This window comes from Garra rufa, chromosome 14, assembly GCF_049309525.1.
Source record: "Garra rufa chromosome 14, GarRuf1.0, whole genome shotgun sequence".
In the NCBI taxonomy this organism is placed as follows: domain Eukaryota; kingdom Metazoa; phylum Chordata; class Actinopteri; order Cypriniformes; family Cyprinidae; genus Garra; species Garra rufa.
In genome coordinates, this window is record NC_133374.1 from 11,731,377 (window position 1) to 11,756,018 (window position 24,642).

The 24,642-nt window shown below is 34.0% G+C and overlaps 2 protein-coding genes across 2 annotated transcripts; one reads left to right on the forward strand and one right to left on the reverse strand.

The window, feature by feature from the left end:
- The first annotated feature begins 411 nt into the window (after positions 1-411).
- Positions 412-1,786, forward strand: bloc1s3 (biogenesis of lysosomal organelles complex-1, subunit 3). Its single transcript, XM_073817963.1, has 2 exons — positions 412-493; positions 899-1,786. Exon 2 carries the CDS (start codon positions 909-911, stop codon positions 1,500-1,502), a length of 594 nt encoding a protein of 197 aa, XP_073674064.1. The 5' UTR covers positions 412-493; positions 899-908; the 3' UTR covers positions 1,503-1,786.
- Positions 1,787-2,773: 987 nt separating this feature from the next.
- On the reverse strand, positions 2,774-23,323 carry sesn3 (sestrin 3). The gene is made up of 10 exons (XM_073817962.1): positions 23,106-23,323; positions 12,825-12,890; positions 10,268-10,462; positions 10,005-10,187; positions 9,334-9,582; positions 7,729-7,861; positions 7,308-7,426; positions 6,771-6,961; positions 6,154-6,298; positions 2,774-4,950 (listed from the first exon to the last, which is right to left on the reverse strand). Exons 1-10 carry the CDS (start codon positions 23,157-23,159, stop codon positions 4,864-4,866), a joined length of 1,422 nt encoding a protein of 473 aa, XP_073674063.1. The 5' UTR covers positions 23,160-23,323; the 3' UTR covers positions 2,774-4,863.
- Positions 23,324-24,642: the final 1,319 nt, after the last annotated feature.

Consider the following 24,642-nt stretch of genomic DNA (forward strand, 5'->3'; position numbering starts at 1 on the left):
TGTAAATGAGCAACCAGTGAGCAAAGTTCTGCTTAGATTATTCTGATCACACCTTCAATCTCAGCAATACTGTTATTCACCAGATAAACAGACTTTATTAATGTATTGATTTATTGCTACGCATGTTTATTTGTGGGGAAGATTCCCTGCTTTGACAAAGTTTTTGTCTTCCTGCTTTATTAGTACTTTGGCGATTTTCTTCTGATTTTGGAGTTGGAGAGAATAGAACACTTATTTTATTTTATTATTTTTTTTTAATTATATTATTTCTCCGCCTGCAACCACCGCGAATGGATGGATGGATATTTTATTTTATTCTATCATTTTATTTTATCTGCACTAATTCGTTGGGACTTTTATTTTGCATTCTAACAGGCTTCTGAACAGGTCGAGCTTTTATTTTGAATTCATGCGTATTTCTGATGCTTCCTGTTTTAAACGGTTTCTCGTGACAAATCTTATGACACTTCGTGGTGGATAAAAACACCAGCAGGTTAGAAAATTGCACACATTTGACTTTATTTGCTTTATTAAAGTATGTATTGTGAGAAGTTATTATCAAAATAGACGCGTCAAAGTATATATTATGTCAAAATAATATGATAACATTACAACAAAACGTAAATACGTCGTGTATTAACTAATAAATAGCTTTAATGTACGTTAACCAATGTAGTACTATGATATTCCCTGAAGTGTCTTAGATACTTGTGTAAATGTGATGAAAATAGTATGTTATTGTATTGGTATACATTAAAATACGACGGTATTACCATGGTAAAGTACTTTTTGTAAAACCTCCCTGCTAAAAAAACCTGCTAAAACCAGCCTAGGCTGGTTTTACCTGTTTTTTCACCAGGGCTCTCAAGTAATTAGCTAATTTTAATGTATCTTCCAGGTTTGCAATCATGGCAAGCAACAAATTCCAGATCGTGGTGCAGGGAGAAGCATCTGAAACTGACTCGGAGGATGAAATGTGCATCACCTCTGCCCCTCCTATCCATCCATCCTCATCTTCATCATCCGGGATGAAGGTGGCAGGAGAGGCGTCTGAAACCGACAGCGAGGACGAGGAGGAGCGAGCTCCCAGACTAGCCACTGAAAGCCATCAACAGATGCTCCGCAAAGACCTTCCTCCTCTCATCGTGATCCGAAACACACCTGCGACTGCGTCTGGACTGGAGGACCGATCGTCGCCTGTGTCCAGGCTTGACTCAGGTAGGTTTAACACGTTACTCCAGCAGAAACTGCAGGAAAGCAATGGACGGTTGTGCGTGGACATCAATCAAAGCCTGAAACAGGTGTATCAGAACGCTGCCAGGGATGTACGACAGGCCACCGCTCATCTCAACAACTCTCAGACTGGCATCATCAACGCTTCACATAGTATTAGACTCATACTGGAGGATCTGAAGTCAGTGTCGGAGAAGATCGACATCATTACCAGCTGTCATCTGCTGCCGGACATCACCATGCCAAACACGCTGCCTGAACAATCCTAATTAATTGTTTAAGAGCATGATGACACAGTCTGCTGTACAGTATGTTATGTAATGTATATTAAATGACAAATGTTGGGCCTGCTGTTGAGCCGTTGAAGGTCCAGTATTAGCTACAGCTTGGATACATTTTTATCATTTGTTTGATTTGTGCTACATATCAATAGTATTTGAGCAACATGCTGATTGTTATCAGTAAATCCCCAAATTAATAACATAAAAATTAGTTTGGGGTGATTTGCTGAATGCCCTAAAGAGACAATAAATAGTTAAAAAAAAATAGTAAACTTGCACACTGTTTAAACACAATTTCTTTCTTTCTTTCTTTCTTTCTTTCTTTCTTTCTTTCTTTCTTTTCTTTCTTTCTTTCTTTCTTTCTTTCTTTCTTTCTTGAATAAACATTTATTGAAATTTAAATCAGTTTCAAATGCAAGTGTATATTTTAGGGGGTGTAACTAGTCACCATTTTTTCAAAATTTTCTTTTAATTTATCTTTTTGTAGTTTATTTACACATTCATGTAGTTAGTTAATATAATTATTTTTGTAATGTAATTTGTAATATATATATATATATATATATATATATTTTTTTTTTTTTTTAAGGAAAGAGTATATAGTTTATGAGCTTTTTATTTTTGTTTACAATTATTATATATATATATATATATATATATATATATATATATATATATATATATATATAATATCAATGTAATGTAATATTTATTATTTTTATTATTAGTTATATTTATTAATTAAATTATTGAAATGATACAATAATAAAGTTAAAAAGCACATGGCATAGGTATACATACACATTATTGTGTATTTTTTGTTAATTATTATATTTAGTAATAAAAAATATTGCAATAATAATATAATACTAAATAATTAAAGTTAATGTGGCATATATATATATATATATATATATATAATAGTAATAGTAATATTAATGTGTGTGTATATATATATATATATATATATATATATTATTCATTAAAAATATTAAAATAACAATACTAAATTATTAATTATAATTATTATATATATATATATATATATATATATACAGATTATTAATTATATCATTTCAAAAATATTATTAAAATAATATACTTTTTTTAATACACTCACACTGAAGGTCACTGTTGATACATTTACATTTCAGCTGCTGCATATTTTACAACAGTTTTATTTTTTTTTAGCCCTTTAGCCATAAAAATGTCCCAAAAAAAGCAACCAGGAAAAAAAAAAAAAAACCTCATAAACTGAGTTTGTTTAGAAACTTTATTGAAACATACAGGTCTGTGATGGGCATTTTGGAAATGTATAAATTTATAATGAGTGGAGAACATGAAAGCTTCAGAGCACCACCTTGATCGGAATAAACACAAGTAGGAAATGCAACAGACACACATGTCCATTACTCAAAAAATGTTTGCCTTCGAATCTGCTGCATACACTTTGCAAACCTTGCAACTAACTTTGAAAGGCACTTTGAAAACCTACTCCAATGATACATTTGTAACAACCTCTGGCGTCCATAAGACTAAATGAAATCACAACCTGCGTTTCTAAACATGAATAAGGCGCTGTTTATGTGAGACTGGAACGGGAAACACTTTGTCTCTTTCTATAAAGCTTATCTTTACACTATACATCTAATTTATATTTTAAAGGACACTGCTGCACCTTGATTAGAGCTGTGCAAATATGAAGCAATGATTCGTAAAGCGACATAAATAAACCTTTGAGAAATGGTTTGATGGACAGCAATGATCACATCGATAGTATCAAAAGTAGTTAGTTTCCTACAGGCAATCAAGCACATTACACTCACACTTACACACTCTCTCATGCTCCTGTGCATGGGTTTCTTTTACAGAGGCACACCAATGAAAAAGATGCGCAACAGATGTGCAAATACTTTGTCCTACGCAGACAGACATTCAGCGACACGTTAAAGCTCACGCACGCACTCAGAAAATAAAGTCACAAGATGTGATTAATAGAGCTATTGCAGGTTGCAGCAACATACGTATGTGTTAAAAAAATTTATGTTGCTTGCTATCTAAAGTATAACACTGAGACTGAATATTAAAGGACTGAAAGTACAGTAATAATGCTACAAAAGCTTTAGTTTCCAGGTAAACAAACTAAACCAAAACAAATTGATCTGAGAAGCCTAGAAACAAAAACTGCCAAAAATCTAAACAATACATTCAATGTGAAACAAACAAGGTACATAAAAGACAAAAGGCACAGGGATTTAAAAAAAAAAAAAGAGAGAAAGAAAAGACTTTTCTCTCCATACAGGAGTCTCACATTCTGTTATTGTCATTTGTGACCCTGGACCACAAAACCAGTCATAAGGTTAAATTTTACAAAACTGAGATGTATACATCATATGAAAGCTCAATAAATAAGCTTTCTATTGATATATGGTTTGTTAGGATAGGACAATATTTGGCCGAGATACAACTATTTGAAAATCTGGAATCTGAGGGTGCAAAAAAATCAAAATATTGAGAAAATCACCTTTAAAGTTGTCCAAATGAAGTTCTTAACAATGCATATTACTAATCAAAAATTACATTTTGATATATTTATAGTAGGAATTTGACAAAAAATCTTCATGGAACATGATCTTTACTTAATTTCCTAATGATTTTTGGCATAAAAGAAAAATCAATAATTTTGACCCATGCAATGTATTTTTGGCTATTGCTACAAACATACCCCAGCGACTTAAGACTGGTTTTGTGGTCCAGGGTCACATTTATGATGATATTACAAAAGGAAAACGTATTCTGTTGCAAAATACAGTTCTTCTCAAATGTGCAAAAAAGAAAGCAATGACAACTTCCTGTTTCAAAAATGTGAACTCAGTCCTCCAGTATTTAAGCTTACAGTATAAGTGAGATTCCAGTGAGAAAATATTGCACGTTAACATGTGATATGTCAAGTCATGTTGTCAGAAATGATGTCTGATTGATCAGGTCAAGTCCAAGGATTTTAAATGCTAGGATTTGTCTGACCATTAAGGATTATATTTAGTCCCATAAAAGCCACCAACAATTCTTCAGGACGATTTATCCAGATCCCATTTTTCAGATCCCATTTTGATGTTTGGGATTATGTCAGTGTCCTTCATTCTGAACAGTCTAAGTAAAAGTATACACAGTTTTGGACACAATTCAAAACTATATGCAAAAGAAATTGCTAATGACATGTACCATGATGGAAAAACACTTTTAGTTAAATTTAAGTGTAATGATAGTCATATTGTGGGTGTGGTTTGATTTGTCAGGACACCTAAAAGATCTAATTAGTCAGGTCATATAAATGGTGGCGTCTGATTGGTCAGGTCATATAATGAGTGATGGCTCTCAAAGCATAGAGCAACTCTGCCTGCATTCGTGCCTCCATTAGAAGCAAATTCACATGAACCTGGATAAAGGAAAGAAAGAGATTTGAGAATATCCGTTTATTTAGAGAAAAAGCTGTATTTTTCAAAAGTTTACATACATTTTGCAGAATCTGCAAAATATTATTTAACCAAAATAAGAGGCATCATACAAAATGCATGTTATTTTTTTTATTTAGTACTAACCTGATTAAGATATTTCGCATAAAAGACCTTTACATATAGTCCACAAGAGAAAACAATAGTTGAATTTATCAAAATGACCCTGTTCAAAAGTTTACATACACTTGATTCTTAATACTGTTCTTTTCTTTTTTTGACATAGTTGTTCATAAGTCCCTTGTTTGTCCTTCTATTCGTTCAGAAAAATTATTCAGGTCTCACAGATTCTTTGGTTTTTCAGCAGACCTTCAGCAACCCTTTCCAATGATCACTGTATGATTTTGTGGTCCACCTTTTCGCAATGAGGACAACTGGGGGACTCATATGCAACTATTACAGAACGTTCAAACACTTGTTCAAAAACGATGCATTAAGAGTCAAATTTTGAATTAGATCAAGGTAAATTTAACCTATTTTGTTTTCTTGGAAGCATGTATTTTCTGTAGCTTCTGAAGGGCAGTACTAAATTAAAAAATACAATATTTAGGCAAAATAAAAAATTTACACATCCTCAATCCGTTCAAAAGTTTCACCCCCCCGGGTCTTAATGCATTGTGTTTCCTTCTGAAGCATCAGTGAGCGTTTGAACCTGTAATAGTTGCATACGAGTCCCTCAGTTGTCTTCAGTGTGAAAAGATGGATGTCAAAATCATACAGTCATTGCTGGAAAGGGTTCAAATACACAAAAATTCTGAAAAACCAAAGAATCTATGGGGCCTGAAGTACTTTTCTGAAAAACAGCAGGCAGTTTAACTGTTCAGGACAAACAAGGGACTCATGAACAACTATCACTAAAAAACACAGCTGTGGATCATTCTGGTAACAACACAGTATTAAGAATCAAGTGTATGTTAACTTTTGAACAGGGTCATTTTTATAAATTCAACGTCTTTTTAAATGTCTTTTATGTGAAATATCTTATTCAGGTCAGTATTAAATAAAAAAACAACATGCATTTTGTATGATCCCTCTTATTTTGGTCAAATAATTAACATTTTGCAGATTCTGCAAGGTGTATGTAACCTTTAGACTTCAACTGTATTTCACATGATAATATGACTTACCTTCTCGGAGTGTCTGAATTGGTGCCAGTAGCTCTCGTACATGCGGCGGGTGGTTCTCTCTGGATAACACGTCACTGTTTTAATGTAAACCTTCAGACTGCGCTCCAACAACTGATTCACCTCACCGTAGTCATAGTCGTCATAGCTGCAGACAGAGTATGAATGTTCATCATTTCAATACTAGGCAGGAAAGACTAGACTTCAGAAGTGCTTCTGGTTGTCCTGTGCTAGTACACTAGGGGGCGCTGTGGGCATTCATACTGAACACTGTATTACTGTCACATACCACTATTTCTGCAGTTTACAGTATGTATCTGTATCCATAGGACAAGGGATAGTTCACCCAAAAATGAAAATTCTGTTATTAATTACTCGTTCCAAACCCGTAAGGCCTTTGTTCATCTTTGGAACACAAATTAAGATACTTTTGATGAAGTCCAAGAGCTTTCCTAGGCTGCATAGACAGCAACGCAACTAACACAAAGGTCATAAGGGTTTGGAACAACATGAAGTGAGTAATTAATGACAGAATTAAAATTTTTGGGTGAACTGTCCCTTTAACATCTTTTTTGTTATTGTCAGAGTTTCGTGAGTGTCTTCAGTGCTAATGGACGTACCGTATTCCGTACATACAGTGGACATAGTTGAAGAGAGCCCTGCGCAGCATGCTGGTGTCCACCCCCTCATGACTGGCCATGTTGTAATATGTCAGATCACATGCCGTTCTGAACTTATCATCCAGTAGGTGACCGATGTCAGAGTACAACCTGTTTACCAGAGAGAAGCCATGATCCTCCCATGAGTAGTCCTACAGAGAGAACAAGAATGATCAATCATTCAGAGACTTGGTTCATTAGCTGCTATAGAGAAATAATGAGAAGAATAGCAATATTTAGTAAACGATAAAACAGTTTGAACTACAAACCAGTGTGTTCATAATTGAGGTAAATTAAAATAATATGGTAAGACACACCAATTTGCAATATCAAAGCTGTTTTGTGCAGCTAAAAATAGCTGGACACAGATGAGGCCGGAAGCCACACCCTTAAAATTGATAAATGGCCGCACCCGCCCTTACGGGAAATTAAGGTGAATAGGGTATAAAAAACAGTAATCATGCTGTATATGTGTATATTTGAAGGTGTTTGTCATACTTGTGCTTTAAAAGTGGGTGGGTTGTCTTCTCCGTGTCGCGCAAAGTCTTGGTATCCAAACGACGGGTCGTCTACAAACCGTGCCACGGGAGAAGGAGGCACCACTTCTTCATCAAACCCTGCATATGAAAATATGCTCATGTTTAGTTGTCATGTCATTTATGATAAATGGCAAATAAAGTCTTACAGGATTAGAACAACATGTGGCTAAGTAAAATATGGCAGAATTTAAATTTTGGTAATCTATCCCTTTAATTCACGATTTACTACAAGACCTCAACCAAAAGTGAAGGAAAAAAAAAAAAAACGTCTAATGCAGTCTGATGTAAACTGTTCAGCATTTATTAGCATGTAATGCTTTTATTATGAAAGAAAAGATGTAGTAGGAGCATTTGGGTAGGATGTGTCTGTGTTGTAATACCTGCAGACACCACTAGAAGACTCTCTTTCTTTTCTTTCTCAAAACGAGTAAACATCTCCTCCTCTGATGCATCATCATCTTCTCTCTCCTCCAACAATCGCTTCATTCTCTCCATTAGAGCTTCCAGCTCACTCTAAAATACACAAAAGTGGAGTTAAACAATTATATGCCTTTTTTTATACAAAGGAATTGTCCAAACGAATCTTGAATCATGCACAGGACAGTATTATTGTTTTTTTTAAAGAAGTCTCTTCTGCTCACCATGCCTGCATTTATTTGATCCTAAGTACAGCATAAACAGTTCAATTAGGACAGATTTAAAAATTATTGTCTATTTGAATATATTTTAACATGTAATTTATTCCTGTGATTTCAAAGCTGAATTTTTAGCATCATTACTCCAGTCACAGGATCCTTCAGAAATCATTCTAATATTCTGATTTGCTGCTAAAAACATTTATGTTGAAAACAGCTGAGTAGAATTTTTTTGATGACTATAAAGAACAGCATTATATATATATATATATATATATATATATATATATATATATATATATATATATATATATATATATATATACAGTACCAAAAGTTTGGACATACCTTCTCATTCAAATGAATTGTGTTGAAGTGTGTTCAAACTTTTGGTCTGTACTGTATATTTTTCTGTTTATTAAAGTTTTTACTCTACATTTGTGCAGTTTTCAGTGGGTTAGTGATATTTTTTAAATATATATAAATTAATAAATTAATATTTTTTAAATGTTTTTTATACAAAAACTGCTTTTTTATGTAAAATTCGCTTTATAAAAGACCCACATTTCTAACTTTAATTCATGGGGATAACATGGTTAATTTCACATGGTTTAGTGTAAGATTTTTGCCCATCTTTTGGAAAATCCAGTTTTAAAAGTAAAAAACCCAACTACAAATAACTTTTACCAGTAGGTGGCTGCAGAGCTCCACTATTTGCTATTTGACCACCAAGTTTTTTTCAGTTGAATTCATATCTACAGTACAGACCAAAAGTTTGGACACACCTGAATGTGAAGGTGTGTCCAAACTTTTGGTCTGTATTGTACACATACCAAATTTTGAAATTTATTTTGAAAATTTTATTTCAAAAATGTACTCAACTGTTTTAAATAATGATCATAATAAAATATATAATTAAATATATATAATAGTTGACTGTATTTACATTAATAATATATTATTTTATATGGTTTTAGGGAAAAAAATATAAATATATATAATATTTTATAAAATATTACATATAATAATTTTATACAACATGTAGTATATATTCAACATTATATTTGCAATGTTAAATAATTTTTTAATGGCAATTAAGCAAATATTTTTTTTTATATTCTGTAATGCATTAAAATACTGTATTACAGCAACAAAAATAGTGAAAATTAATTATTAAATGCAAAATGTCCAGATACATTCAGAAAGGGAAATTTGATAAAATATTATTACTTCTTTAAAAAATTATTTTGATTTATTTATTTTTTAGACTTGGCGAAATGTGATCTGAACATGTTTTCCTGCCATAAAAATACAAAAACAACACATGGCCACGTTGTCATGTTTTCCTACCCCAGTGTCAGGGTTACGCAGGGGGTTCCCGTTTGCTTGGTTGCTGTTTGTTAGATGGCAGGTGCATAAACCCGCCATGGCCGGAGGGCAAAGGTCATTTGTGACTCCGTTGACCTCTGTGACCTCAGGGTCAGGGTTGACACCGCTACCAAACACAAAACTAGCCAAGGCATGGAAATGAGCCAGCAGTACAACAGCATGAACCAGCTCTGCCAAAGACCAGCTGTGTTCTCCTGTCTTCACCAGAGCCTGAAAAACACAGTGTAAGATCAACAATATCTGATATAGATATAATTCAAACAAATATTAAAAACAATACAACTATGATGAAGACTCCAGTTTAGGATACTGATGCGTCGTGGTACTCTTGTGAACTTGCATTGAAGACACGAGATGAAATTGTTGAACAAAGTCATTATTCAATTTTTATTTGCACATTTCTTCAAACATTACGGTTTAACCACTGTTGTTACATGGACTATTTAATTTTACCTTTCTGGGCCTTGAATGTGTCAGTTGCATTTTTGTCTATGCAGCTCTTGGATTTTATCAAAAATATCTTAATTTGTCTTCCAAAGATGACCAAAGGTCTTACAGGTTTAGAACAACATGAGGGTGAGTAAATAAGGACAGAATTTTCATTTTTGGGTGACCAAAATGTTATGTTTTACCTGTATGTGTTGCTTGGTAATGAGCCAAGGTCTGTGGGCAAGGATCTTGTTTATCTCATTGAGGTTGCGAAGTCGTTGTGGGCAGAACTCCAGACCTCTCAGCCAATCAGAACACACGCCTATCTGCTCGAACTCTTGCACATGGTGATAGACCAGTGCGGAACACTGATGCCGTGCTGCAGCCTGACAGAGACAAAAAAAACCTCGTAAGACAATTCCACTAAATAGAGTCACTTTTGACACTGTTTTTTGTGCGTTCGTACCATTATAGCGATATAATGCCTGTAATGGAGTGGTAGGGGGCCATCCATCCTTAAGAGGTAATAGTGGCAGCGGAGGAACGCCTGTAGATAATGCGGATGGAGGCCCATCACTTGCGTCAGGTTGTCCAAACGACCGCTGAACTCTTCTTCTAAGAACATCACTGTGGAGTCATTCAGAGGCATGGCTCCTAGGATCTGGGGATGAGGATCAGACATTAGGATGTATCCAACAGACTGTATTTTCTATTCATGGCCCTACATTCTACAGGATTGGTGCAAACTGCTGTCCCACAACCTTTTAAGAATTTAAATCCTAGATGTTTACCAAGATCCTTCTATTATCAATTGAAACTCACAATAACATTTAAAATATTAGTAAGCTTAATATATTTAAAATCATCATTTATTGGGTTCTTTTAATTGGGAGGTGGCAGTCCCGAACACTAACCTCTAAATTTCAACTTATGAAAATGATATTGAAGTATTTTTTTCCATTGTTGTTTTTAGGCTCAAAAAAAAAAAATGTGTCTCTCATTTTCATAGTCACTTCATAGTCACCGAAACAGTGTATGTTTTAGTTGATATTAAAATGATTTCCGAAGGATCATGTGACACTGAAGACTGGAGAAATGATGCTTAAATTTAGCTTTGATCACAGGAATAAATTAAATTTTTAAATATATTCAAGTAGAAAGCAGTTATTTTAAATAGTAAAAATATTTCACAATATCACAGATTTTTCTGTATTTTGAATCAAATAAATGCAGGCTTGGTGAGCAGAAGAATTTCAAAAAAACATTAAAAATCTTACTGTTCAAAAACTTTTGACTGGTAGTGTAAATATAATAGATTACTGTATATAGATTAATAATAATATTTTATATGATTTTTAGAATATATAAAACACATTTTATAAAATATTACACAATATTCAACATTATATTTGCAATGTAAAATTATTTTTAATGGCAATTAAGCAAACTTGGTGCGGTATATGTGTTCAAAAGTCTAAAAAAACTATGTAACTTCAAGGAATGTCACTATCGAACACCTTTTTTTCTGCAGTTAAGCACACTTTTGTGGGAGTTATTCCATAACATTTAGCATTTATATATGTACAACTGTTCAGAACTGTGCTAGCTAACCATGTGCTGATTAGGATCTTTGAGCTAGTTTCAAAAGTATCTAAAATTGTCACTACTGAAACAGTCACAACTAAAACAAAGATGTCATGATAGTGTTTGTATATTTAAACTAATGAATCCTTAACTTTAAAATCAGTATGATCAACTTTTTGCCCTTTACAAAGAAAAATTGGATTCAAAACACAACAAATCACATAAATAAGATTTAAAATATTGTTAAAAATGTAACCGTTATTGATTTACCTTTGAAATTGTTTTTAATAAAATATAACCCTTCTATTCAAATTATTATTACTGTTTCGGTGTTGACAAATTTGAGGAAAGGACAAATATTCCAAAACTTTATGAAAATACAATATGAGAATTAACGGCACAATTACTAAAAATGTGTACCTTGGATATTATACAATTTGCATGCATACATAAACATTTTTTTGTTGAATGGCCCATATAAAAGTACTACGGTCAGATGGGAATACAAAATAAATATGTGGTCTGTTTGATTTTGTAATATGAGGCGCCACTAATATGAGATGCTATCAATTACAGCCAAGAAAGATTTGAACTCTGGTTCAGGTTCATCTTAATTCAGCAAAGCGAGGACAGATGCTATAATTCAATTTACAATCTAAATACACTTTCTTAGATCTCCCGCACGCTTAACTCGGATTCAATGAAAATCATCTCTGAACCAGATGAACTCAAAACAAAAAATGAAATGAACACCAGCTGACATGAGAAAAAAAGATTACAGTATCTGAGTTGGGCGAACTCAGATTCAACAAATGTGTGAGAAGAGAAAAGAGAGAATTTTCCATTACAAAAAAGTGGTAATGTGGTACTTTGACATATTAGCAAATCAGATTATTAGAATGATTTCTGAAGGATCATGTGACGCCGAAGACTGGAGTAATGATGCTGAACATTCAGCTTTGCATCACAGGAATAAATTAGATTTTAAAATACATAGAAATAGAAAAGTGTTCTTTTAAATTGAAATAATATTATTGATTTTACTGTATTCTTGATCAAATAAATTCAGCCTTGGTGAGCAGAAGACTTCTTTCAAAATATACAATAAGGTTCATTAGTTAACCTTAGTTAACTATTAATTGACATAAACTAATACTTCATTACTTACTTATTTTAGCATTTACTAACGTATTATGAAAAGTTGTGTTTGTTAACATTAGTTAATGCACTGTGAACTAACATGAACAAACAATGAACGACTGTATTTTTATTAACTAACATCAACATTAACATTGTAAATTATTACCAAATCTTAACAGACATTTAAACAGTAGTACATTTCAAAGAATATCATTGTAATACCATGGTAAATGTCAAAAATAGCTATGCTGGAAAAACTGTACCATCCCTGGAAAAAAAAAAATAAAGTTAAGTATTACCTCATTTTCTGGTATAAATGAGCTTGGTCCTGTTGATATAAGTCTTGACATCTTCATTCCTTTTTCCTGAGGAAAAAGAAAAACATTTATGATGAATATATCATTAAATGAAAACCATTATTCACTAAAGTATGTGTTTTTTTATGTTAAAACACTTTCCCAATGCTTAGGTTAATATGCAGAGACAACTATTAGTAAGCCATCTGTAGCTTAATTCTGCACAGCAACAGTGACTCAACCAATCGTGTGCGTTTAAGGGCGGGGCTACTTGTTTATTCAACCAATGGCAGGCAGGTGAAACCTGTTTGAAAGCAGTCAGTATTTAAAAGACACTAATACCTCAGAAATTGTTTAACAAACATAAAGTGAAGGGAAATCAGCAGATATTTCAACTAAAGTATCAAAGTGTGATTAATGTATGTGTTTTCCAGGTCGATTTTGTGCCTGGGGTTTATTTTAAAAAGTCCCTCCCAGTCTTCCTGTTCCAGCAAAAGGTAAGAGTTCCACGAAAACTGTGTTTGTGTTTTATCTATGTGTGTGTGTGTATATGTGTTCACTACACTGGTTATAATGCCAAGGTCGTAAGGGTCACTGCAGTTCAGTGATCCGAGGCCTGGACACACAAAATCTCTTTCCCTGTCGTTCTCACCCCCCCTTTCACTTTATCTGTCCTTCCTTCCTTCTCTTCAGGATTCGGGTTTGTTCAGGATATCCCATCACCCACCCGCAACCACCACAAATACACAAACGGTGTTGTATTTGCGGTCAGAAGTGTTTTGCCTCCACTCTGTAGCCTTGGTGGAAACCTGTGCTGTTTATAAAACACTAACCTCAAACTAATAAGGGTCTGCACAACCAGACACACAATTTAGCATTAAAACATTTGCACAAGTTTGGAAACAAAAGCGGTTTTCCAAGGATGCGAGTCTTTATACGAGTCTTTAACTTCTTGTGTGAATGTACTATTCATCACAAGACACCTTTCCCTCACCTGTGTTACATAATCAAGTCAAACAAAAGAGATATGGATAAGAGGGTGCAGCGCAGGATATGTGAGACTAATTTAATTCGTTTAGTTTGTTCTCTATGCTTAACGTGTGTAAAGTCTGTGTGTGTTTGCAATGAGGCTGCAATGATTTGCCGTCCAGACTTGTTTGACACACGGAAACATTGACACGCCACTGTGACCACCGTGACCCGCACCTTGAAAACGCATCACCGCTCACGGCCAATCAAAACGTAGCATACTATCAGCACTGATAATGCTTGAGACTGTCATTCTGCGGCACCATGGTAATGATTCTGTTGTCATGACAGCAGCATGAGTGTCCATAGATAGAAGCAGCGTCCTTCTCAAACAGTGAGAGAGATGGACAGATTTAAAGATGCTCTTTTTAATAAGAATGAATAGAAATGACAAGAAAGTTCTAAACATATATGTGACCCTGGACCACAAAACCAGTCATAAGGTTAAATTTGACAAAACTGAGATTTATACATCATATGAAAGCTCAATAAATAAGCTTTTTATTGATGTATGGTTTGTTAGGATCGGACAATATTTGGCCGAGATACATCTATTTGAAATCAGAAATCTGAGGATGCAAAAAAATCAAAAAGACTGAGAAAATCACCTTTAAAGTTGTCCAAATTAGGTTCTTAACAATGCATATTACTAATCAAAAATTACATTTTGATATGTTTACAGTAGGAATTTTACAAAAAATCTTCATGGAACATGATCTTTACTTAATTTCTCAATGATTTTTGGCATTAAAGAAAAATCAAAAATTTTGACCCATGCAATGTATTTTTGGCTATTGCTACAAACAAACCCCAGCGACTTAAGACTGGTTTTGTGGTCCAGGGTCACATATGAATAAATGGTACTCTGTGCACATCAATAAACATGAAAAATGCTGAAATGCTGAAATGTCTACATTGTAAAAAGTTGTAATTAAAACAAAATTTATTACCAGTAATTATTAATAATTATTATTACCAGTTTGTCAACTGTAAAGGAACACTCCACTTTTTTGGGAAATAGGCTCATTCTCCAACTCCCCCCGAGTTAATAAGTTGAGTTTTACCGTTTTGAAATCCATTCAGCCGATATCACTTTTAGCATAGCTTAGCATAGATCATTGAATCCTATGAGACCAATAGCATCGCATTCAAAAATGACCCAACGAGTTTCAGTATTTTTCCTATTTAAAACTTGACTCTTCTGTCGTTATATTGTGTACTAAGACCGGCGGAAAATGTAAAGCTGCGATTTTATAGGCCAATAAGATTAGGAACTACACTCCCATTCCGGCGTATTAGTCAAGGAAGTTTGCAGCCGTAACATGGCCGAAGCAGGTGCAGTAATATCACACAGCGCCTGAAATTAGTTCCCAGCTAGGTAACTTCCAATGTGACCGTTGTGATATTGCTGCCCCTGCTTTTTACATATTACGGCAGCAAACTTCCTTGACTATTACGCCTGAATGGGAGTGTAGTTCCTAAGTTTTAAATAGGACAAATATCGAAACTCGTTGGTCAGTTTTGAACACGATGCTATATTGGTCTCATAGGATTCAATGATCTATGCTAAGCTATGCTAAAAGTGATATCGCCAGAACAGGAGAACGGCTGAATGGATTTCAAAACGGTAAAAATCAACTTATTAACTCAGGGGGAGTTGGAGAATGAGCCTATTTCCAAAAAAAGTGGAGTGTTTCTTTAAAATGTGATATTTGATTCAATGTGTTACTGTGCAGATTCTTTTTAACTGTAAAATTCATTAGCAATCTCTAAATAAAACATTCAATTTTTTACACAAAAACCAAATACCAAATTATGATAACCAAAATGTCAAATCTTAAATGAGATTATGAATTCAGTTGCGGTCTGTACGGAACACCATTTCCAACAATGAATAAAAAATAAAAAAGGAAATAACTTTTTATCTCACAATTTTTTTCACTACTTTTTTCTCACGATTGTGAGTTTATGTCACAATTCCTATTCAAAATTGACTTCCTCTGAATTGTGGGATATAAACGCACAATTCTAAGAAAAAAGTCAGAGTTGAAAAGTCAGAAATGAACTTTATAACTCGCAATTTTGAGTTTATATCTCACATATTTATCTTGCAATTCTGACTTTGTAACACAATTGTGATTTAATATCACACAATTCTGAGAGGAAAGTCAGAATTGAAAGTCAGAACTGAACTGTATAACTTGCAACTGCGAATTTATCTTTCACAATTCTGAGAAATTCTTTATTTCTCAGAACTGCAAATTTATAGCTTGAATTTATACAATTCTGAATTTATAACACAATTGCAAATTTATATCACACAATTCTGAGAAAACATTCTGAATTGTAGGTTTAAATTATGCAACTCTGAGAAAAAAGATTTGAACTTTATAAACTACAATTGCGAATTTATCTCTCACAATTCAGAGAAATTCTTTATTTCTAAATATCTTTATTTCTAAATCTTGAAATTCTGACTTTATCACAGTCAGAAATTCTGAGAAAGAAGTATGAATTGTGAGTTTCACACAATACATAGAAAAAGTATTAATTGTGAGTTTATATCATGCAATTCTGAGAAAAAAGTCAGAATCGAAAGTCAGAAAAATCATGAAAAATTCTTTATTCCTTAGAATTGCAAATTTACATCTCGAAATTCTGACTTTAACACAATTCCAATTTTATTTCACATAATTCTTAAAAAAAGTCAGAATTGAAATTCAGAACTGAACTTTATAACTCGCAATTTATCTCTCGCAATTCTGAGAAATTCTTTTTTTTAGAATTGAGAATTAATATCTTGCAATTTTGACCTTATAACACACTAATTGCAATTTTATACCACAGAATTCTGAGAAAAAAAGTCAAAATTGAAAGTCAGAATTTATCTTTATAACTCACAATCTCACAATTCTCAGAATTGCAAACTTATATCTCACAATACTGACTTTAACACACATCTGCAATTTAATATCACACAATTTAGAAAAAAAAAAAATGAATTGTAAGCCAGAATTGAACTTTATAACTCGCAATTGTGATTTTATCTCTCACAATTCTAAGAAATGTTTTATTTCTTATAATTGCTCATTTATAATTCGCAGTTCTGACTTTATAACACAATTGCAAAACAAAAAAGTCAGGATTATGAGTTTATATCATGTAATTTAAAGAATTTTAAGTCAGAAATTACCTTTATAACTCGCAATTCTGAGAAATTCTTTATTTACTATATTTACTATACCAACAATAATTTTATTAACTACAGTATTTTGTCAGAAAAGCAATATTTTTGATATGGTATTTCCATGGTATTTCTGCCATCGGAATATTATAACTATATACTATAATTAATTACATTAACTATGATTTGATGGATTTATCTAATTGTTTAATGCTTACATTAAACCCACTACAGCAAAACTAAGGTTACCACCCAAAAATGGTTGATTTGGCTAAGACTGTTCATTTTTATAAGGGTGGTTTTAATGCTTGCGCTGTACGTACTATACAGGTCATCTCATAAAAATCAAGGTTGTGGTTTAAGCCTCGAACGGCCACTCCTTGATCTTTTTAAGACTGTTCTCACTGCTCAAATGGACTCTGGATTACAGTGGAGGTGTCTGAACATTGCTCTTGCCTTTAGGCATGTCTGGTTTTACGTATTAAAGGATGCTGTTCTGATTTTGTCCAGTCAAGCTTTTGATCCGAAATGGATGTTCAGGAATCCTATATGCTTCCTTCCCGTCTAGGACCTGGCGCCCTGCCCTCAGCCAGAGAGACAAGAACTGCAAGTGCGTTTTAAAGAGAGTGAAAAAGTGGGTCTGTCAAGGATGTGTCTTATGTTCTGGGGGAAAGTGCAGAAATATTTGTCTCCGTGACAGCAAAGGTGGGTGTAGAACAAAAGCACACACTTGTAAAGTACTTACATAAGTCCACTTTGTGCTTAGTTTAAACAAACGAGTCTGTTTCTTCAGGCCTACTCTTAACTTAGTTTAGAGAAAGCGAGACAGAAAGAGACAGAAAATGACTACATGGATAAAATATGGAAGAGGAAGCGTCAGAGAGAGAGAGCAAGAGAGTTGTGATATAACATTCTGGCAGACTAGGCCACTAATGAGTCTCCATCCAGATATGTTAACAAATATTCAGCGGATTATGGATTAGGTTTGATCTCCAGTGAAGTCTTTTAATGGGATATAATGAGAGAATGAATGGCTATCATGTATGTATTATGTATAAAGACTGGGTAAAGCCAAGGATAAATTAAATTTAGGGTGATTAAATTTATAGTGAAAGACGGGTCTTAATGGTTAGAATCAACCAATTAAACAATTGAAAAAATGAAATTAAGCTAAAATTAAATATAAAAATAAAATATACATTTTACATGAAAATTAAAAATGAGAAAATCTGAAGTACTAAAATTACTAAATAATATCTAAAATAAAAAATATTTGAAAAATCCATTATTATAAAATTATTGTACACCCATGGAAGCCCATTTTAGTCACTGGATAATTTTTTTTTAAAAAGGTAATTGGTTTCTATCTCACAATTCTTGCAATTGCAAGTTTACATCAGACAATTCTGACTTTTTTTGAGAAATTAAGTCAGAATTGTGTGATAAAAACTTACTACTTGCAATTGCTTGTTATTAAGAGTTATTAAGTCAGAATTGTGAAATACAAACTCTGAATTCTGGGAACATCAAAATTTAACTTTATAACTCACAATTGTGGTTTTATATCTCACAATTCTAAGTAAAAAGTCAGAAATGTGAGTTTGTATCACAATTTTGAGAAAAAAAAGTCAGAATTGCATTTCACACAATTCTATTTAAAAAATTAAGAACTGCAAGTTCGTATTAGACAATTGAATTGCAGAAGTTTATATCACACAATTCTGAGAGAAAAAAGTCAGAATTGCGAGTTTGTATCACAATTTTGAGGAACAAGTCAGAAATGCACTTTCTATCAAAAAAGTCTAAAATCCGAGTTTGTATCACACAATTCTGAGAAAAAAGTCAGAATTACGAGTTTGTATCACAAAATTCTGAAAAAAAAGTCATCAATTCTGAGGCAGAATTGTGAGATTAAACATCACAACAACCTTTTTTTTTAATTATTTATTCAGTGGCGAAAATGTGCTTCCATATACACCAGCTGACTGCATGAAATAAATTTTTTTTTAAAAATTACATTAAAAAGCCATTTCTGTAGGGGTTTCCCCCTTTTTTCTTACATAACAACATTAAAAACTAAAAAAGTTGAAGCACTAAAATGACTAAAACTAAAACGGAAAGAAATACTGCATAAATAATGCATAAACATATGCAGTTTTTTGGCATTAAAAAGTAATTTCTGTAGGTTGTTTTTATTTTCCATTTTCCTACACAACAGCATTACTGTTCCCCTCATGAGGATCCTGCCCCTGAAGATCACTTGATTGCGTCAGAGTCTGTGGCCCTTGAATGATGACATTAAACTCATAAAAAGATTATGCAACACTGGCAGAATGCACAGGTTTTAGTTTTGCTTGATCAGATGCCTGATGGCACCGTGACAAATGTGCCGGCTGGCACTTGCGTCCTCACTCAATTAGTGGTTTGGAGCATTGGTAGTTCTCATGGCAAAGTCTACCCACAGATCTCTGCTCAAACATGACTGCACAACGTACAGGCGCTGATTCTGTTCTCACCGGGTCACTATGTGGTAATGGGGGAGTGCGATTCATTGGTCAATTATGTCACGCCAGCGCACACGGCAGCTGGAGGAACAGGAAGTGTGTCAGCTGCTGAATCAGCAAAATTCAGCAGCACAATCTATATGGGGCTTTTATCTATGTCTCTTTCCAGCAAGAAAACGTTGAAATAACAAACCAGTCAGCTTTGTTACTGTTTAAATTCCACAGTAGAGCCATTGTTGCTTTTTCACTCAAGCATGTGACAGCAAACAGGAATAAAGACAGGTAAACATGAACCAACACAGGTGCAGGTGGTATGGGATCAGGTGATAAAGAGAGAACATTTTTGCTCTGTGTTGAGTCTTGAGTTGCTTTATAAGGTTAAGGGGAAGTTTTTAAAGGGAACCCCAGGTATTAAGACTAGCATGGCTTAATATGAGATAAATGATGTCTTTTACTAAAATATTTTGGACTATGGAGGGGGGTGCCATTATTTAGAAGATGTAAAATGGTTGCACTTGGTGAGCTACTGGCACTACCTGTTGCTATTTTGGAACACAACTTGGAAAATAAAATACTGATACGATGCCAAAAAATTGTGGCTTTTGGTTATTAGTTGAAGGGTAACAAGAGAAGCGATCTAAGTGTTCACTGCTTTCCTAGTGATAAGAAGAGGAGAAAAGAATGGGAAGAGGACTGTGGACGAATAAAACTTCCTAAAGACCTATGTCTTTGTTCTCTTTAGCATTGATGTCTGAGGCTTCTAGGAGACCACAGATACTGAAAGAGCTTACAAATGGCAGAGACAAGAAACGCTAGATGCCATCCTGTAAGAATTTAAACATGGGATGCTTTTCATGACGCCGCAGCCACTGAAGGAGTTTCTCAGTGTGGATTTTGCTCAATATCAGGGGGTGTTTAAACTCCTTGTGGGGAAAAATCGATGGTACGGCATTCGCTTTAACCCTATGCTTATATCCATCACCACCTGTAAGCTCTTTTAGTAGCTGAGGTCATTGTATCAGTATTTTATTTTCTGACTTGTCTTGTGGTAAAAATAGCAACAGATAGCGGCAGTAGCTCAGTGAGTGCAACCATTTCACAACATAGAAAAATAATGGTGCCCCCTATAGTCCAAAATATGTATAAAACAATGTGGATTTTTTAAATAATGTGAGTCTTTCATGCGTTTTCTACTACATATTTCAGTAAGAAACATCACTTACGTTATATTAAGCCATACCAGTCTTTTTTAAGATGTTTATCTCTAAATAAATTCTCTTACCCCATGTTATTTTTCACTGACTACTAAAAGAATGCCATTCATGGGTTTATATCCCAGAAAAGTGTAAATATTGAGCCTTCGCGGAACTATTGAAAATTTTAAAAGTGGTCTGCTTAGGCCTGTCAATCTCATTCCAGCTTAACCAATAGCAGGAGTTTGGGGGCGTGGCTACTGTATCAGGCTGAGCCTGATGGTGTTAAGCCAGGGTGGGAACATGGCTGACGTGTTACATGGGAAAAGAAATTCAGTTTCGGTTACAAAAGTGCAAGCCAAAATTCGAAAACTTCAAGTTAAAACAAGGGCAAGCAGTGGCTCTTTTACAAGATGAAAGAATTTAAGGGATAGTTTACCTAAAAATGAAAATTCTGTCATTATTTACCCACTATTATGTTGTTCCAATCTTATAAGACCTTCGAAGAATATCTTAAAATTAGGATATTTTTTATATCATAGCTTCATAAAATTACAGTTGAACCACTGATATTTCAACAATATCCTTACTAATTTCTAGGCCTGGGAATGTTTCAGCTGCACCGCTGTCTATGCAGGGTCAGAAAGCTCTTGGATTTCATCAAAAATATCAAAATTTGTGTCCTGAAGATGACCAAAGGTCTTACAGGTTTAGAACGACATGAGGGTGAGTAATTAATGACAGAATTCTCATTTTGGGGTGAACTATCCCTTTAACGGAATGCTAAACAGAGTTTCTTCTCAATCGGTAATGGTGCGCTTAATTTGTTCTCAGAATTCAGAAATTCCGAATTCGGAAACTTCAAGGAACTGCAACAACCCTGACTTCATAATCCAAAATGGCTGCTAGAAGTTTCCTTTTTAGGTGAACTATTCCACCAATGCACAAGTTGTTCCTAACTGGAAATAATTGGTTCTGATTGGATTTTTTTTCTGCAGGTCAAGGCAGAACAGAGAAGAGTTTGAACCGAATGATCCCAACCAGGGAGAGCAACAGGTGAGAAGAGACTAGCCACATGCTGATGAGAGTTATCACAAGCAGTGAACTGAGTAATAAAGAACCCTGTCGACATGACAAACTAACCACAAATCCCCCAAACCATTCTCATATAACAGGCTTTATCCAAACACACACACACATTCACTTATATTGTTTAAGGCACTCAAAATACAGGTTTGCATACAGCCACAGGATAACTTGCAGTATTTGCTCCTGGCTGAAGTTATAGACATGAAGATCAAACAAAGAGCTTGCAATACTTCAGCCAACAGTTCGATCTGATAAATGCCGGCTCGTGTTGCAGTATTAAAGTCCAGTTTGATTTACAGCAACTTTTGGCAGGGTGTATGTGAGGGGAAGATGTGCAGAGCAGAAGTAGGTCACATGTGTTCGTCATGATTAATGACAGCTAAAAATAACATTCCAGCCAAAGAAAAGAGAGAAGGATGATAGCAGGATTTCAGATGAGATGAGTGGGGCACTTAGTCAGGCTCTGATATAATCAAAGTATGATGAAATGCTATTAAACTATTTAAACATGGCATTATGTCACAAAAAAAAACAAGATAGATAGTGTGTGTGCTTGTATGTAAATAGATAGATAGATAGATAGATAGATAGATAGATAGATAGATAGATAGATAGATAGATGATATAGTTATTATTTTATAATTTCATATTTTTTATTTTATTTTGCAAGAGGTTATCATGAGGACATTATATATATATATATATATATATATATATATATATATATATATGTGTGTGTGTGTGTGTGTGTGTGTGTGTGTGTGTGTGTGGATAGACAGACAGATAGACAGATAGATAGCTTTTATATATTTTTTTATAATGTCATATTTTTTAATTTATTTTGCAAGAGGTTATCATGAGGACATTACATTTATATATATATATATATATATATATATATATATATATATATGTGTGTGTGTGTGTGTGTGTGTGTGTGTGTGTGTGTGTGTGTGTAGTACGTATGTGGATAGATAGATACTTTGTTACTCATCACAAAATAAGTTATCATATATAATTTTTTTTCTTTCATGATGGAAATGAGTATTAATCTAATTATCTATCTATCTATCTAAAAGAAATGAAGTACAATTGACCAAGTAAACCACTTTGGGTCCCCAGAGATACATAAATGTCTGATACTCATGCACAACCCATTTAATACATTATAAACCAATGCAACAAGATCAGATTCAAATGTATATTTAAACGACACGTGTGACTGATAAGCCCAAACTGATGCAGAATAACAGTTTGGAAGTATGAACGCGGAGAACAACGTTACCTTTTCTCTGATCATGTTCCGGCAGTGGTTGCAGATGTCTGCGGTTCCGTTCATTCTGGCCAGCTTGAACCATGCGAAGAGCTGAATCCCGGTCCTCAGTGACGGTGTACTGGTCTGGGCATGTCCGCTGCCAGCTCCTTTAAGGACGAACAAGACCTGAAGGAGGACTGGAGACTCCTCCGTATCCCTTCGTGTCTCCCTTCGCAGTGCGCAAAGCTCTCCAAGTGCCCAATTTCAGCATGAACGTGCGCTACACGCCCCCTCAGCTGGCCTCTTTCTATCCGACTCCCGAGTGAATCGCTCTAGTGAACCGATTCGCGACGCGCTTGTGAATCACTCAACTGATGACTGATCAACCTGAGTGAGATGAAAAATATCGTTAGCAATATCGAGAATAATTAATGTTAACATTACTAATTATTAATAAAATTACAATTGTCTATTATATTACAACAAAAAAAATCAATATTTCGCGGCTATGTAGGTGCGGACCCTTAATCATGGTTTTACCATAGTAATCACAAATTAACCATGATTTGCTACACTAACCATGGTATAATTATGGTATTTGTAGTAAAACTGTACTCATAGCTACAAATGGTAATCAATACGCCAAAAACCATGCACTTGTCCTACAGTAAAACCATGGTTAATTTTCGTAAGGAAAGTACAAACCTATAAAACATTATAACATCATTATTAAACATGAGAAACTCATTATTGTTTTGTTTAAAATGCCTCAATGTTAGATGACGCAGCAATTCAAATGGAAAAACGAAATCGTACTCGTAAGAGGTTCAAAATAATCGGTTAATTGAACCGTCCACATAATTATAGGCCTAGATAGAAACATTACTAATAAATCACAAATTGATTATTGTTGTGATTCAAATAAAAAAACTAAATCAATCGTACTCGTGAGAGGTGACTCAAAAGAATCGGTTCATTGAACCGTCCACATTATTATAGGCCTAGATATAGCCTAAACATTACTAATAAATCACAAATGTATTATTGTTGTGTTTAAAATGGCTTAATGTTAGCTGACTAGACGCAGCGATTCATATATATATAAAAAAAATCGTACTCGTGAGAGGTGAGTCAAAAGAATCGGTTCACTGAACCGTCCACATTATTATACAGATATAAACAACACAAATATATCACAAATTCGTTTTGGTTTTGTTTAAATGTCTCAGTGACGCGCCAATTCAAATGGAAAACATTGGGTCCACATTGTTATAGATATAAACATTACAAATATATCACAGATGTATTATTATTTTGTTTAAAATGTCTCGTAATAGCTGACTAGACGCAGAAATTCAAATGGAAAAACGAAGTCGTACTCGTGAGAGGTGACTCAAAAGAATCGGTTCACTGAACCGTCCACATTAATATAGATCTAAACGTCACGAATATATCACAAATTCAAAGTTGTTTGGTTTTAAATGCGTTAATGTTAGCTGGCTGGACACATTTGTGAGAGGTTAGAGTTGCCTCAAAAGATTCATTGAACCGTTCGAAAGAATCAATT